Raw genomic sequence first — 18,639 nt, 5'->3', positions numbered from 1 at the left:
TGTAAGCTGAGAATCTGATGACATCCAGGTGTGAGAGCACCCCTCAGTAACCAGAGATTGCTGCCAGCAATGCTGATGAGATTACTGACAGGAAGGCTGATGAGAGCAGAGGAACTAAGCAACATAAATGGCAAGACGGCATGCTTGTTGGAGAGACATTTGTTCTGTTCAGAGTCACTAGCGGATGAAAAGCAGACCCGGGTCGGTAAGATTGTGCACGCACCTCATTTCAGTGTTGGCGCCTTGAGACTGAGTCCAGGCCTATAGTTAGTTAGGGTCTCTGTTTGTGTCAGGCCACAAGTGTTATTACTGATTATTGGAAGGACTCCACAACTTAAAGTGACATTTCACATTGGAGAGCTGATAAAATCCTACAAACTCAAGCCAGTCTGGCGTTTTGCTCAGGAGGAATACTCAGGCACGTGCTACAGGACTAGTTATGGAAGAGGGAGTACTGTAGATTTGTGTAAGATTGTAAGCTGTTGTGCTGCACCGCAGGCTAGCCTATACCATACACTGATTCCTGCTCTTTTAGGGTAATAACAGGTAAGGTGTGGCAGCTTATTTGTGCCCGCCAGTAGGTAAATTACTACACCTTCCACCTTCATCCATCAGGAGGTGCCGTGCGTGCAGCACAAGGGTCTCAGCCTTTGGACTGGGTGTATGTAAATTTATTGTATGTTTCCAGCATTTGCGGTTGTGTTTATTTGCCACATCTAAGTAAAATTCTGTTGTGGCAAAAGCTGATGTTGGGGTTGCTTTCCTCGTTCGTGACTTCACTGTATCCTGGGGAGCCCACCCCGGTACATGGCTTACAATCGCTCCAACAGTTGTTTCCTTCTCACCGTCTTGTAGCCCATTCCAGCCTTGTGCAGGTCTGCAATCTTGTCCCTGATGTCCTTAGACAGCTCTTTTCCCAATGTGGTGAGGTTTGAATTGAAGAAAGAGATTATGTGGACAGGTGTCTTTTATACACATAACAAGTTGCCGTTAGCAGAACTTCCTAAATTGACAGGACTAATCTGTGTACCACATGAGCACATAGCCAATCTGTGGAGCCAGAATTATTGTTGGTTGGTAGGGGATCAAATACTTATTTTACTCATTGAGCTGCAACTCAATTTATAACATTTGTATAATTTTTTTTCTGGGTTTTTGGTTGATATTCTGTCTCTATCATTTTAAATACACCTATGATAAAAATTATAGACCCTTCATTTCTTTGTAAGTGGGCAAACTTACAAAATCTGCAGATCAAATAATAATTTTCCCCACTGTACATCCTCTCAAAAAGCATGTTCATACAGCACTTGTTCATAACTTATTAACTTTCCCAGGGTACATCAGTAGAATATGTCAGCAATGGGTTAGCAGTCATTTAATTCTGAAGAAGAGAGAACACCCTCGAAACTGCTACACATTTATTTTGAGCGTAATCAGTGGATTTGGTTGGAGTTACTTTTGTTGCATGTTGAAAGCCTAAAATTGATCCATGCTCCTGAGAATATTTGTCTATTATTTTTTTTAAATAAAAGATGCCATTTGTAATGCACTAGACTGGTCCACCTTTTTGCTTTGTGCTATGCAGTATACTGTATGTTTGGACTGTATATTAATTGAATTGGGATTTTCAGTTTTTATGGTGGGGTTAGAATACATTTTTGGGTGGGGAGATATATAAGCACTGCTCTGTTTTTGCTGATTATTTTAGTTTTTTCTTGTTCAACCGCAAAATGACTAAAATCACCAAAGGTAATCATTTTACACCCATAAAATACATATACAGTGAAGGAAATAAGTATTTGATCCCCTGATGATTTTGAATGTTTGCCCACTGACAAAGAAATGATCAGTCTAAAGATCGAATGGTAGGTGTATTGTAACACTGAGAGACAGAATAGCAACAAAAAAATCAAAAGAAATGCATGTCTAACAAATTATGTACTGATTTGCATGTTTATGAGGGAAATAAGTATGTGATCCCCTTCACAAAACATGACTTAGTACTTGGTGGCAAATCCCTTGTTGGCAATCACAGAGTTCAGACGTTTCCTGTAGTTGGCCACCAAGTTTGCACAAATCTCAGGAGGGATTTTAGCCCACTCCTCTTGGCAGATCCTCTCCAAGTCATTAAGGTTTGGTGGCTGACGTTTGGCAACTCGAACTTTCATCTCCCTCCACAGATTTTCTTTTGAATTTTGTGTTGCTATTCTGTCTTTCAGTGTTGCAATACACCTACCATTTGATTTTTGGACTGATCATTTCTTTGTGAGTTGGCAGACATTCAAAATCAGCAGGGGATCAAATACTTATTTCCTTCACTGTATAGGACTCTAAGCTACTGTAAGGCAACTATAAAAAAAAATGTATGCCTTTTCTCTCTCTGTACAGATACCTGATGCATTTTCTGCTGGACGCCACACTTGGAATGCTGGTGATTTGGCTGAGTGTGAAATTTGTGTCGCTGATTGTGGAGCATCAACAGTACACATTATTGGTATTTGGTGAATACGGTAAGATCGTCATTACTGTTATCCTCTATTATTCCTATTTACCTATACATTTTATTTATTTATTTTCTGTCTGTTTTTTTTTTGCGTATATCCTTTGACATCTGTGTTATGGGACCTTTTTGAATTGTGTTAATAATAGTGTTCTATTATGTTAAACTGAGGTTACTGCTGCCCAGTGATGTTAATCCAGTCAGCCATGAATGTCTTTAGTGCAATAATTATTGTTGTTATATTTGGGTATACATTTTAGGAAGGATGAATTTCTTGCGTGCACAGCAGTCTGTATAATGCCCTTTCCCATCTTTAACACAAGAGGGCAGTATGGTTCCTTATTCGTTGACAAAGTACAGTATTATTATTATTATACAGTATTTATATAGCGCCAGAAAGGTTTGCTCTGCGCTGTACAATATAGTGGGGGACAGAACATGAGACAATACAATACACGAGGGGTTCAAGGGCCCTGCTCTTTTGAGCTTACAATCTAGGAGAACTTACATTTTCATGTACTGCATTCTTGTTTAATCCATTCATTTAGATTGCAGGCATAAAGTTCAATCTGAAAGTTCCAGCCATGCTGTTCCTAAAACAAATGTTTAGTTTGCGGACTAGTGATAGAAGATGAACTTCTCATACTTGTACATGCACATTGGCTTCTGAATTTTGATACTTGGCAGATTGATGACACCTGGCAATAGACGTATTTTCAGATACTCACACTGAGCAAAATATAGGCAAAGTAAGTCTAAGGTTGAATACAGGCTTTCAGGGTATTGGCCAAAAACCTTTATCTTGGAGAACTCCCTCCCCCTGTCAGTTGTTTGTCAAAGGTGTCTGTGAAAGTTGCAGATAAACCATATACAATCTAATTGTCATCCAATCCTTTGCAAGGATCTTTTGCAATTGCAGGCATTGGATATCAGTGCTTTGTGAAAACGTCATCATTTCTCAATGGATACATTGGCTAGAACATTTGCCACACCTAACAGAGGACTGCAGTTTAACCACTTGCCCTCCAGAGGATTTACCCCCCTTCCTGACCAGGCCATTTTTTGCATTACGGCGCTGTGTTACTTTAACTGACCATTGCGCAGTCATGCAACACTGCACCCTAATGAAATTTACGTCCTTGTTTTCCCACGAATTGAGGTTTATTTTAGTGGTATTTGATCGCATGTGCGTTTTTTTTTTTTGTGCTATAAAAAAAAATTCGACAATTTTGAGAAAAAAACAATGTTTTTGACTTAAACATGTCCAGTGAAAAAATTAAAAAAATCGAATTTCGTCATAAATTTAGGCCAAAATGTATTCTGCTACATGTCTTTGCTAAAGAAAAATCCCAATACGTGTAAATTAATTGGTTTATGTGAAAGTTATAGCGTTTACAAATGGCAGTATATATACTGGGAATTTTTTATTGTATTTTTACTAGTAATGGCAGCGATCAGCGACTTATAGTGGGACTGCGGGACTACGGCGGGTATTCTGACACGGGGGGGAACTGACTTGGTGTCACTGACATCCCCAGTGACACCAATACAGTGATCAGTGCTAAAAAAAAAGCACTGACACTGTAGTAATGGCACTGGGCAGGAAGCGGTTACTATGTGGGGCAATCAAAGGGTTAACTGTGTACTGTTTTACTATGTGCTGTGTCCGTGTGCTTCACTGTAAGCACACTGCTTTGGAAAGCAGTGCGCATAAGCTGACAGGGAGGAGAACTGTTTTGTTTACAAACAGTTCTCACCATCAGAGATGCTGGGCAATCATCGCACCGGGACCTGGTGATTGACAGCCGTGGCCACGAATGGCGCCCCCTACACAGAAATCCAAGATCACCTATAGGGTGGTCGGGAAGCTGTTAAAGTATATGTAAATGTAAGCACTAAAACGTCATAATCTTTATCATGTTAATGTGAATCCAAAAGTCATTTTCAGTCTTGTCCAAAATGTTATTGCTGCCATAAAAGATTTCTTGATTAGATACTTCCTGTTATGTAGTGACAGCTATTTGCCTCTGTCTCTCAACTGCTCTCCTTAAAGGTGAATTCTACTTTTGTTTGGAAAAATATACACACACACACACACACAAACAGTTTGGTAATTCAATGTTATTAAAATGTACTTTTAAACCTCAGTCTGAAGCTGCTGTAAGTTTCTAAAACTATAAAAAAAAAATGCAATGTGGCAACCTGGAGGCACTCTGCACACAGATAGTGTACAGAACTCCTCCAGAAATGCCATTTCCTACTTCTGTGATTCAGGATCGTAAATAAACCTTTTCCCAGGGATGGAGGGGGGGGGGGGGGGGATAAAGATCAGCTTCAGACACCTAGAGGAAAATAATTATGAGGCGCTCTGCACACACCACAGCATGTTTGCACCAAGAGTAGGGCTTAAACTAAACTTGAGTGCAGCGGTTAGGCGCATGTAACACGCAGTACATCAAAAGCCTAATTCCCACCCACTACAGATCTCCCCCTAACACTAGTAAAGATCCCTCCAGTGTAGATTTTCCTACCAGTACAGAACTCCCACCCCCTTCCTGGCCCAATATCACTAACAGTTGTAGAGAGCCCTATCACTGTTTACACAGCAATATACATAGTGCACAGTACTTGTATTAAAAAAACAATATATTTAAAAAAAATAGTAAATGATAATTTTTTGCAGAAATAAAAATATGCATTTATTTATTTTCTTATAGGCACCTGTAAAACTTTGCACCAGCGATCAGCAGATCGTGGGTGCAGTCCCAGGCTCCTGCAGACTGTCAGTGTAGCTGTCTGTCTGCACCTCATATGGGCAGACGGTTACTGAATGAAAGGAACTATCAATGAACTACCTAGAGCACTCACCAGTGCATTGGTAGTTCACTGAAAATTACAAGCTATCCGCCGCAGTGGCTGATGGTAGTTGTAGTTCTCCTATTCACGGAATTCTGTGAATGAGTAATACAGATATGAGGATGGAGCCCTGCACAGCCACGTTTTTTTTTAAATTGTGACAGCGGGTGTGTGGAGAAGATCCCCGGGCCGCTGTCTCAATGCTATGGGTGTTACATGTAGCGTGTTATAAAAGGTGAACTTATCCTTTTAATTACTGTACCAGAGCAAGGCTCTAACTGGGGTCAAGAATGCACAAAGCACAGAGGTCAGGTGTGATCACCTCCCTCCTATACAGCTCTCTCCTACAGTATGGATCTTTCCCTGGCACAGTTCCTGCTCCCAGAAGTCCTCCTCCAGCTGTGTCATGTTTGTGAGCGGAGCAAAGCTAGAAATCTCTTCCATCTCTTTGAACTGCCACTGCCTCTTGAGTTGACAGGTGGCAGGAGCAGCAGCTGCTGTGCTTCTGTCAGGAAAGGCCTGCCCATAGTGCAGGTGAAGTTCCACAGCACACAAATATGCGCATGCGCAGTCCTTGCAAGCCAAACAGATGTGCAGGCACTTGGACATATGCGGGCGCGTGCTTGTCACTAATGCTGGCGCGCGCCTGTCACTAATGCTGGTGCCAAAAGGGCTATTTAAACTGTCTGCTGTAGTTGTCTCATTGCCGTATGGTCTTTTCCCTGCTCGTGTTCCCTGATTCCCGTGATTGACACCTAATACCAAACCAGCCTGTTCCTGACTTCTGCTTGATCACCTCCTGCACTGACCTCTGGCCTGTCCTCGGATTATTCTTCTGCCTCCTCCTGTCTGATTGATCTTCCGTTACTGAACCTGGCCTGTGACCTGACTACTCTTCCTCTTGTCGCTGTAAGCCTGATCTGACTCGCCAATACCGAACCCAGCTCGTCTGACCCTGCATCCTCAGCAGGCTGTGCTCCAGCATCCATCCATCCCGCATGGCTACATCTGCACCCTGCTCCTGGCCTACAACTCCTCAGCTCACATGCTATCACCGGACTGATCACAGGCACTCATACCCCACCATGCCCCTGCTACCGCTGTCTAACCATCAGCGGTCCTTGAGCCGGAGTTGCACGGGAAGCCTGCCTCTTCACGTCAGGCTCACTATCCAGGTATGTAACAGCTTCTGCTGTGCAGCGACTGCCGGTGCCAGCTGCAGCACTGCGGGTGCTTTGGACCCCCCAATCCCCCCTTATCTACACCCCTGGTGATATTGGCTGACTTATCTATTCAGATGTCTGCATGAAGATTCATATAAAATTTTAGAAATCCTCTGCAATAGGAATTTCATTTTTGGTGAAATACTCCCTAGGGGTCAATTACTTGTACAAGGATGCAAACACTGCAACTTTCCTCATTAGAACACTAAAAGTGCACCAGGAAGTTAATATGAACGCAGATCCTCCTATTAAGGAATCGGTGTTGCAAAAACTTAGTGGAACAAACTGCTTTTTTCTGTACAGCAAGTTCACACAAGAACACAGTACAGGAAACTCATGTCCTGTACACGCTTCCGGCATCGAGTTCAAGAGCTCTGCAATTGCGATCTACAGCAGGTGTTAAGTTAACACCCCAAACGCAGGTTGCAAATGCAGTGTGTTTGCCTGCACCAGATTACATTGTACAGTAGTACCATTCAATCTGGTTGCTGTGTGCTTTTTTGTAAATAGTGCATGCACTATTTTTGGTGCTGTCTTGCACAATTTCAGCCCATTCAAATGAATGGGCTAAAATTGCACTGCGCCTAGATCACATGTGAATCACACAGGAACACACAGCATGTTCCTGTACGATTCATGGTTTAATCCGGCCCTCAGAACAGAAAAAGGTAGTTTGCTAAACTCCTTGCGGTGTACATAGGGCATTGTTTTTTTAACGAGTGGAGTTACATCTTAATTATCACCCTGTTACATGTGGTTCTAGTAGAGACTATAAGTAGCAATGCTAGCACACATTAAACAAGCCTGTCATTATCAGAAAGCTTACACTGAGCAATGACATGCAGGAGCTACTAAAGTGCATGCTTGTAGACAAGAAGTGACTGTAAAGACTGCAGGAGATCAGCAACAATGACATGCAAAATAGGACAAAAAAAGGTGAAAACAGTATTTTTGAATGGAAACAATGCCAGTTGTTTGTGATGCGTGTTGCTTCTGGAAAATTAAATGTAATCTTAGAAGGGGCACCTTAAAGCAGGCCCATCAATGAAATTCGCACTTTGAACATGCATCACAAACACGAAGTAGAAGGGAACATATCAGCATTACCAGATCACGTTATTTGGGAGAACAAGTATTTATTTCCAGCCAGGAATAGAAAACATTCCGCTGTCCCCAACTGCCAGCCTAGATTAGATGGTCAGTGGCTGCAGAAAAAAAGGAACAAATCGGCGCTGGGGGGGACCAAACTGGAAAATGAATTGATAAAATATAGTGGATGGTCAGTATAAAATAAATAAGGGAGGAATGGGGGATATAGAATAGAATGTGTTAATGATAATAAAAATCAATATTGATACAAATAAAGAAATAATACAATAAAAATGACAGATAAGACATAAAAGTCCATAATCCAGGGATCCTAAATGGTGTATGGCAGGTGAAGGCAGCTCCCCTATTGAATGAAGCAAAACTCTGCAGAAGATAAAAACGGACAGAAGGGGGCGCCAATTTAAGAGTAGAGGGTTATTATTTTAATAATAACATAGGGTATTAAAACTACTCACAAACATCATGAGTAAGAAAGCATGGTAAGGTAATCCTTTGGTAAGCCATAAGTCCACCAGCGGTGAGGGTCCTGGTCGTTCTGGATGAACGGGGATGGAGCTGTCAGCAGTGCAGAGAGTTTGAAAATGGCGCCAAAACCAGCATGGACCGCATGGAAGACAGGGACTCGGCGGGCGACCAATGGCAGAGCAGGGAAATGTTAGGTGACGTGTTTCGAAGCAGTTGCTTCTTCTTCAGACCTGATTGGCTGTTAGAGGCTCTGGTGCTTTATAGGGAGAGGACCGGACAGAGCGGGCTGATTTGAACTAGGAAAGAAAGCTTACACTGAGCAATGCCATGCAGGGGCTACTAAAGTGCATGTGTGTAGACAAGAAGTGACTGTAAAGACTGCATGAGATCAGCAACAATGACATGCAAAATAGGACAAAAAAAAGGTGAAAACAGTATTTTTTAAATGGAAATAATGCCAGTTGTTTGTGATGCGTGTTGCTTCTGAAAAATTAAATGTAATCTTAGCAGGGGCACCTTAAAGCAGGCCCATCAGTGAAATTCACACTTTGAACATGCATCACAAACATGTGTAGAAGGGAACATATCAGCATTGCCAGATCACGTTATTTGGGAGAACAAGTATTTCTTTCTAGCCAGGAATAGAAAACATTCTGCTGTCCCCAACTGCCAGCCTAGATCAGACGGTCAGTGGCTGCAGAGTCTGTTTTCATTTAGTAGTGAGAAAAGAGGATCAAACAGAATTTGCCATACAAATAACAATTAGAAGCTAAATATGGAGGCTATATTTAATTAAATAACAAATACTGACAGGATTGTTTATATTAACGTCATCTCTTTCAATACTGTGTATATCTTACAAAAAATAAATAAATCATGTTTAAGGGCTTGTCTACACTTGTGTTGATTAGTAAAACATATCAAAGCATCTACTGCTTTAAAATGCAGTTTTTTAATGTGTTTTTCATGCTTTTGTAATGTGTTTTTGAAGTTTGGTATATGCCTGTGTGTGTTTTTTATTAGTTTTAAAGGGGCTTCGTAGAACCTCAGCTCATTAGCATCCCCAGCTCCGTAAGACCTGTGGTCAGCAAATCCCCAGCACATTAACACCCTTGCTCAGAAGATCCCCAGCTCATTAATACCGTCGCTTAGCAGATCCCAAGCTCATTAGCTCCCCTGCTTAGCAGATCCCCAGTTCATTAGTTCCCCCGCTTAGCAGATCCCCAGTTCATTAGTTCCCCCGCTTAGCATATCCCCAGTTCATTAGTTCTCCAGCTCATTAGTTCCCCCACTTAGCAGATCCTGAGTTCATTAGCTCCCCTGCTTAGCAGATCCCCAGTTCATTAATTTCCCCACTTAGCAGATCCCCAGCTCATTAGTTCCCCCATTTAGCAGTTCCCCAGCTCATTAATTCCCCTGATTAGCAGATCCCCAGATCATTAGTTCCCTCGTTTAGCAGTTCCCCAGCTCATTATTTCCCCCACTCAGCAGATCCCCAGCTCATTAGTTCTCCCGCTTAGCAGATCCCCAGCTCATTAGCTCCCCTGCTTAGCAGATCCCCAGCTCATTAGTTCCCCCACTTAGCAGATCCTCAGCTCATTATTTCCCCCGCTTAGCAGAACCCCAGCTCATTAGTTCCCCCGCTTAGCATATCCTGAGTTCATTAGCTCCCCTGCTTAGCAGATCCCCAGTTCATTAATTTCCCCACTTAGCAGATCCCCAGCTCATTCGTTCCCCCATTTAGCAGATCCCCAGCTCATTAATTCCCCTGATTAGCAGATCCCCAGATCATTAGTTCCCCCGCTTAGCAGAACCCCAGCTCATAAGTTCCCCCTTTCAGCAGATCCCCCACTCAATAGTACCTCCAGCTTTGCTGATCTCCTGCTCAGAAGTAACCTCCAGCTTTGCTGATTTCCCACTTATTAGCAGCCCCCAGCTCTGGTGATAGTCTGGTTTGCTGATCCTCCTCTCTTTCCAGTCCTATGCTGCTATAATGGTCCCATGCTGTGCATAATGTGTGACATCTGCTAGTTTCTCTTGCTTCAATCAACTAGCTCTGTTATTTATCTGCTGCTCAGTCCTCTCTCTCCGATCCCCACTCACCTTCTGCTATAACATACCCACATTGCCCAACACATGTGCCATCTGTTAGTTCCCACTTACCTTCCTGCTGCTCCCAGTTTATATACAAATGAATGGGAAGTGACTCCTAATGCCATCTCTCTGGTTTGCTTGTTGGCTTCCCAGAGCATCCTGGGATATCTCACACCTCCAATACCTTCAAAACAAAGTGAAGTTAACTCTGAATAAGCACCTCTCAACAGCTACAGATGCTAGTAGGAAGTGCTGTGATGGACTTTTGTGGAGGCTTTGGAGATGCTTTAAAGCACCAAGAAAGCGTCAGGCTGTATAAATTCTGAAGCTAAGTGACACAAACACAACAGTGCGTACAGTGAGAGGTGCTTTGATTGGCATTGAGAGTGCTTTACACTGCCTACACAGCCTAAAACTGAACTGGTGCCTGCTTGATCCTGAGCGCCACTTTATGCATCCATATACACATAGTGCCATGACTCAGCCCCTCCCCCACTCTCTCCTCATTGGCTTAATGGCTGTGATTGGCATTAGTGGGAGCCAATGGCTGACGCTGCTGTCTCAGCAAATGAGGAAAAAGAGACAGCCGAGGCTCTCGTGCACAATTCTGGATCAAGAGGGGACTCAGGTGAGTATTGGGGAAGCCCATGTGACTCGGTGGGCGAAACGTGTTACGTCACATCCGGGTGACGCCTGCGATTGCGCAGTCCCAGCTGACCGGCAGTTTGGCGCCGGTGTTCCTCCCTGCACACTCTGCATGGATATCCTTATGGTCCTCTTCAGTCTCCTCTGATCCCCGGACTTGGGACACTTACCTGGCCGCATCCCTGCAAGCTCTGCACACATGGTTTGATCCCCAGATTTGAGACGTTCACTTGGCCACATCGCTGCAAGCTCTACACACCTCCATAACACCTTAGGCTGACCTGATTGCACCACTGCATGGTCTGCAATTACCATAATATTGAGGGGAAATCTGGCTACAATACTCTACATTCCATAATAGCCATGTATATACCCCATAAGCTCACATGTGGTCTGATTCCACATCCACACGGGACTTTAAGGTAATTGCAGGTACAAGCTGTTTTGAATTGGTGAATGGAAGGTATTCTCCAGGATCTGGGGCAAGATACAGGTGCAAGAAAAAGTATGTGAACCCCTTGGGATTACGTGGAGTTTTGCATGAATCGGGCATAAAATTTGCTCTGAGCGTCATCTAAGTCACAACAATAGAAGAACACAGTCTGCTTAACATAATACTACACAAACAATAGATGTTGCCATGGTTTAATTGCACATAACATGTAAACATTCACAGTGCAGGGAGGAAAAAGTATGTGAACCTTTGGACTTAATAACTGGTTGACCCTCCTTTGGCAGCAATAACCTCAACCAAATGTTTCCTGTAGTTGCAGATCAGACCTGCACAACGATCTGGAGTAATTTTGGACCACTCCTCTTCACAAAACTGTGTCAGTGTAGCAATATTCTTGGGATGTCTGGTGTGAATCGCTCTCTTAAGGTCATGCCACAGCATTTCAATCGGGTTGAGGTCAGGACTCTAACTGGGCCACTCCAGAAGGCGTATTCTGTGCTGTTGCAGCCATTGTTTTGTTGAATTACTTGTATGCTTTGGGTCATTGTCCTGTTGCATCACCCATCCTCTGCGGAGCTTCAGTTGGCGGACAGATGGTCGTACGTTTTCCTGCAAAATGTCTTGATAAACTCTGGAATTCATTTTCCCATCAATGACAACAATCTGTCCAGGCCCTGAGGCAGCAAAGCAGCCCCAAACCATGATGCTCCCTCCACCATGTTTTACAGTGGGGATGAGGTTTTGATGTTGGTGTGCTGTGCCTTTTTTTCTCCACACATAGTGTTGTGTGTTCTTCCCAAACAACTCAATCTTGGTTTCATCTGTCCACAGTATATTTTGCCAGTAGTGCTCTGGAACATCCAGGTGCTCTTTTGCAAACTTCAAATGTGCTGCAATATTCTTTTTGAACAGCAATGGCTTCCTCCATGGTGTCCTCCCATGTACCCCATTTTTGTTTAATGTTTTCCTTATTGTAGATGTGTCAACAAAAATGTTAGCATGTGCCAGAGATTTCTGTAGGTCTTTAGCTGACACTCTGGGATTCTTCTTTACCTCATGCAGCATTCTGCGCTGTGCTCTTGCAGTCATTTTTACAGGAGGACCAATGCCTAGGGAGAGTAGTAACAGTGCTAAACTTTCTCCATTTGTAGACAGTCTGTCTTAGCGTGGACACATGAACATCAAGGCTTTTGGAGATACTTTTTAACCCTTTCCAGCTTCATGCAAGTCAACAATTCTTGATCGCAGGTCTTCTGAGAGCTCTTTTCTGCGAGGCATGGTTCACATCAGACAGTGCTTCTTGAAACCAGTAAACCCAAAACAGGTGTGTGTTTTTTTTAAGGGCAGGACAGCTGTCAGCAACACATCCAATATCATCATACTGATTGGAGTCAAGGTTGGCTCACTCCTGGCTCCAATTAGCTCTGGGAGAAGTCATTAAGCTAGGGCCTCACATACTTTTTCCTCCCTGCACTGTGAATGTTTACATGTTATGTGCAATTAAACCATGGCAACATCTAATGTTTGTGTAGTATTATGTTCAGCAGACTGTGTTCTTCTATTGTTGTGACTTAGATGATGTTCAGAGCACATTTTATGCCCAATTCATGCAAAACTCCACCTAATCCCAAGGGGTTCACATACTTTTTCTTGCAACTGTATGGTGAGACCTCAGTATTTGATCATTCTATAGAAAATGAAAAAAGTGAACACTGATCCTAGAAAGCAGCTAAGCACTCTAAGTAACCAATAAATACTTATACAGAATAATATAAATAAAAGTGCAGCGCTAAGTAATAAATCTTAAAATTGTCCACTGTAAGTCCAGTTCATATAAACGTGACAAATGGAAATCCACAATGGTGATCCATGAGGAAGTAGCAGAAATGCGCACTCACCAGAAGGCGGATATATATAAACAGTATATATCAAAAGCTCATGGATCTTTGGTCAAGAAGAAACAGGTCTGGTCACTGTGGATTGGCCTCTCCTTTCCTCAAGGGTGCCGAGCAAAATTCTTCCTCCTCTTAGGTGGATGCTTGAATTCCTAATAAGGACTCTGCAAAGAGGTACTCCTGATATATATGACCTACTAAATTTCGGTTTTGTTGCACCTTTAACCCTATTATCCCTGGGTTACGGGGATTATCTTCCTGGTGGGTTGCTCAGTACCACTGAGGCACGACCAGCACAGGACCCCCGTCTACTCCTCTCCTCCCGTGGCCGGAGAGCAGCCACGGGAGGAGAGGAGTAGACGGGAGTCCTGTACTGGTCGTGCCTCAGTGGTACTGAGCAACCCACCAGGAAGATAATCCCCGTAACCTCACGGATCACCATTGTGGATTTCCATTTGTCACCTGGCACGTTTATATGAACTGGACTTACAGTGGACAATTTTCAGATTTATTACTTAGCGCTGCACTTTTATTTATAGTATTTGATCATTACCTATGCACTTTTTGGTTCACATCTCTGAATCTGTAATACCATTTGATACAATCCAGTTGACCCATATGTTATATCCAATCCTATTTATTTACCAGCATACCAGGAATATACTGCAAATATTGTCTATGCTTATATCTATCTGCTACATTTACAGTACACTTTGCCAGGGCTTTGCCGTGCGGGGACAATTTTGGTGATACCATCTATGTCAAGATATTAAAAATGGAACGATTATTCAACTAAGCCGAGATGATTGGCAGATCCTTCAATATTATATGCTGGAAAGGACTTATCTAGTGATGGACTATTTTTCTCATAAGGGGCTTCTCTGACATCTATTCATCACGCAATATATCCTATGGCATATCACATACTCAAGATCACTATATAATATACATTGAAGTGGGCATTTATTTCATCCTATTCCATATCATCATTTTAGTGACTCCCTGCCTCTCTTACAGAGCACCATTATGTTGCTTATCATCCCTTGTTATTAGGGCAGTCCCATATAGGATATTTTGGCAGGTGGGAGCCATTTTATCCAATATTGTTGATTGTTATTAGGTTGCTGTTTGCCCTTTATGACCTTATTTAAGCTTTTCATCTAGGCTTCTCCACTATCCTTGCTCTATACTATTCTATTCACTGCATGGTCCCCGCTTAATTATTCCATCTGAGGTGCTGGGACTTCTCAGGGATAACCTGTCACCCTGGATAACCACGTCATCTCTAACCGTCATGTATTCTTCTGTTGGTGGTGGCTGGGTCAGAATGTAATTTATTTTTGTGTCATTTTTCTATTTTTCAATAAACGGTCGAATTGTTTTTTCTAAGCCGCAGTTTATCCTCATTGGGACCCCTTGACCATTGGGATCCCTTTCCCTTGGTCTTTTCTTCCCTTTATGAGTATTGGGGGGGGGGGGGGGGGAGGCTGTGGGGAGAACAGCACACAGGTTTTTTTACCTTGTATGCATAGAATGCATGAAGGTAAAAAAACCTTCAGTATTTACGTCCATTTTATGTTGTTGGTCTCCAGTCTGGGTTTATTTGGGGAAGGGGGTTACTACATGAAGGTGCAGAATGTGTCTTGCCTTGATTTCTGGACAGATTGTTACCATATCAAAATAGTTTATTTGGTATGAGAAAGGCTGAATTAAACATAGGTTGCACTACGTCTGCTGATATCTGACATTCTTGTATGATGTTTCTGTTGCTTCAATGTTCGAGTTGTATATGATAAAAGCCAAATCTGTTAACGTTTATGTTGCTTAAACCAACATTTTAACATTGGCTCATGCAATTCCCACTCAACACATATTGGTGATCAGTGATCAGTTTGTTGATTTTTAACAGGTTGAGCACCTTTTAGACATTTTTGTGATTTGTAGTAACAGCTACTCAATTATATAAAATTGATATAAATGAACATGACTTTGTTGCTTCAACAGTCAGATGTACAACCTAGAAAATGTAAGAAGTCCCGTGTGTGTTTAGAGATCAGATTTACAATGCTAGAAGCTGAGGCCAGTTTATCCATTTTGGTATACAAATGCCACTTCCCATCATCCATCATATAATCTGAGTGTGCCATTTAAAACAGGAACCACATTATATGGATTTGATGTCAACTGGCCTGATAATGAGCATTCAGTAAAGGCATTACACTGTAATTTTTTCATGAGTGATGAATGGACATCCAGTGTGTTTTAGCAGATGTGTAGACAAAGCCAGATTCTCCCAAGAGGACGTGTGGGACGCTGTTAGCATTGTTGTCATGGAAGTCTGAAATATTTCCATAACAGATTTTTCCCACGTTCTGACATAGCCAAGTTACAGTTCTTTTTCAGGATTTGAGGCTGAGCAAGGAAAACTAAAAGAATTGCGATAAGTAGACTGTTATAGAATTACTTTTTTTTCTTTTTTTTTTTAACCATGCTCACACTTTTAACGTATATGCATGAATACAAGCTGACCTTTTTAAGCACCCCTGTCAATGTTAAATGGTTTGTCTCAAACTTCTAAAAGATCGTTTTGCTGGCCAGCTTGGTCTGGTGAATGAAGCTTACCAATCATTTGATGTGGTGACTGCATTTTTTAATTTTTAGGCATTTTGTTTCCCCTGACGATCTGGCCAGTAACACACCTGCACTAGCAGATTTAGATACACTAACCAATTAAAGCCAAACTCCAGGTAAAATTTTTTAAGCAGTTACAGCAACAGTTTTTTTCCTTTTGGCATAAAGGTTATAAATAAATAAAAGCAGATCATTGAAAGCAACCCTGTCAGTGTTTAAAGGTTTGTCTCATCCCTGAAAATGGATACATCTGGAAGAGAGCTTGTTCTTTTGAAAAACAACAATCGTACTGGCTGGATCAACAGATGACAATAGAAGAAAGCCTAAAATAGAACACTAATGCAGCCATCACATCTAAGAATTGATAAACTGCAATATAATGTTTACTTTTTGGTTTAATATATTATAGATCAATTATTCTAATCAGAAAATAAATCCATCATTTATCAAAGTGTGTATGGCCACCTTAAGTAACTGACCAAAATTAGCTTGGGTCTGCAACTCAAAAAATACTAAAAATAATATGCTGCTGATAATGCAATCATTCTGTTTGCAAGGAGAAAAGTAAGTTGGCTTTTTTATGTACTTCTGAAATGAAAAGGAAATGAAAGGAAAGTGGCAGCAGCACTGGGAACTCCTTGCTCAGTTGGAATGAATGATGAAAATCCTCTACTTGCAGAAAATAGTTAAACAGATTATCTCTTAGTTCCATTGTTGTTTGCAGTATTGGCAACCTGACCAAAACTATACCTGACTGGCAACTATAACCAAAAAATGTATGCTTCCTTAGAAAACAATTACATTCTATAGTCGTGTTGCAATACCAAGCAATCTCACCAGACATTGTGGGTGCATATTTTGACAAAACTCAGAAGAATACACAATTGGGTTACAAGTAAAATTAATTTTCATTTTCTTTGAAGAAATCTATGTGCCACCAGTTTAGGATTTATCCTTATACATGTTCAAAATGAATAAAATTATTTCTGGAGTCTGGTACACAATTAAGGCTCCCTCCTACAAAGCGAGTGGTTGTTACTGATGGGAAGGGGATCTTAGCTGGTGTTCTGCTTGAACTGAACACTGAATATTTATGACAGCTTTTTTTTTTTTTTGTTGATGACATTTTCTGCAGCGGAATAAACTCAACTAAAACTTGGACATGTCTTCTGGAAACCTCCAGAAATTGAGTTTTTTCTCCCTTTTACTTCTAAAAATGGAATAAATGAGTAGATTTTTGATTTGGGACTTGGGACAGCAATAATGATAAACCATGTTTTGCTATCATTTTTCATAGTTTGAAGAACATAGAAGATATACTCTAGATAGTTAGTTAGAAGTTATTTCTACATGTATGTTTGTCTATTTTTTTCTGCTTTGTGAGCTGCAGAGATAACAATATTTCCAGCAGGTAAACAGGTTTCTAGGCATTCACTACTGGACTGGACTGAAATCTAGTGAGGCGCAAAATTTAAAGTTATCCCCCTCACACACACACACCTAAATGTCTGGCAAACATCTGTGGTCATTGTACACAATGTTGTTTCAAACAAGACTGCTATTACAGAAAATCCTGGTTGCTTTGGTGTTCTGTACATTCAAATGCTTCAATACTTTGAGCAGAAGTCCTGGCGTTCCTCTGATTTAACTTGCTGTATACTTGCTCTGGATAACTGCCTCAGTGTTGAGTTTATAGGCAGCTGGGTAAGGACTCAGCAGTGGCAGCCTCCATATTGTATTTAACAGATGTAAAAAGAAATGAGCCCGGAGCATAGAAATTAGGGATTTTTGGGTGCTGTTAATTTTTTTTTTCATATTAACAATTTTTATTGATTTTCCACATACATATATATATACATACAAAAAAAATCACAGGAGAAAGAAGGGGCACATCGATGGTGAGATCTGCATGGTTACAAACATAATAATGACATATAGTTACACTGAAGAGGCTGTCAACACTAAACATCTGTAGAAAGGCGGGAAGAGGAGAAATTGTCCCATGGGTGCCACACTGCCTCGAACACAGGAATCGAACAGGCGTGTATAGCAGTCAGGTACTCCATCTGTCGCACATAAGCAATAGTTTTAAACAACATTGACATCGAAGGAGGTATAGAAGATAGCCAACACATAGGAATGCTTCTTCTGGCCGCAGTCAGAATATGTGTGGAGAGTTTCCTGGCCATTCTGGGAAGACCCGGAAAAGGCAGGCTCAGTAAAAAGTGCAGAGGCTCAAAAGGGAGAGAGGTCTGCAATAACAATTGTAAAAAAGATAAAATCTCTTTCCAAAAAGGGACAATGGAACCACAAGTCCAAAAAATATGGAAGAGGGAGCCAATGTCCCTCCCACAACGCCAGCAAGCAGAAGAAGCACTCGGATTAAAGGCATGGACAACTTCAGGAGTTTTGTACCATAGCATCAAAATTTTATATGTGTTTTCTTTATAAACCACACAAACGGAAGATTTAGGCGTGTTGTCCCTGATTTTCTTCCATTGTGTAAGGTCAATGTCACATTGCAAAAGCTGAGACCACTTATGCATATAGTGATGAGTGTCATTAGCGAGGGGAGCAGCATCCATAAGAATTTTATATATATTAGAAACTATGCCCTTTTGATGTGGACCTTGTATACAGAGACGCTCAAAGGGAGTAGGACTCCCAAGAGTCAGTGTGGGGGATATAGTGGAGAAGAAGTGACGTATCTGGAGATATATATAAAAATGGAGGGAGGGCAGATCTTTATTCTGGAAATGTGAG

At 41.6% G+C, this 18,639-nt stretch overlaps 1 protein-coding gene across 1 annotated transcript in view; it reads left to right on the top strand.

Moving 5' to 3' along the window:
- Positions 1-18,639, top strand: part of LOC149462366 (store-operated calcium entry regulator STIMATE-like) — a 134,535-nt gene that overhangs the window by 66,175 nt on the left and 49,721 nt on the right. Inside the window, exon 4 of the mRNA XM_089676861.1 lies at positions 2,392-2,513. Within this exon, the coding sequence (XP_089532987.1) occupies positions 2,392-2,513 (122 nt within the window). The remainder of the gene's footprint in view (positions 1-2,391; positions 2,514-18,639) is intronic.

Source organism: Staurois parvus, unplaced genomic scaffold (assembly GCF_062004578.1).
Source record: "Staurois parvus isolate SC_StPar_1 unplaced genomic scaffold, SC_StPar_1.0 ptg000175l, whole genome shotgun sequence".
Taxonomy (NCBI): domain Eukaryota; kingdom Metazoa; phylum Chordata; class Amphibia; order Anura; family Ranidae; genus Staurois; species Staurois parvus.
The sequence above is the reverse complement of the archived record's forward strand: the minus strand, read 5'-3'. Positions and strand labels throughout refer to the sequence as shown.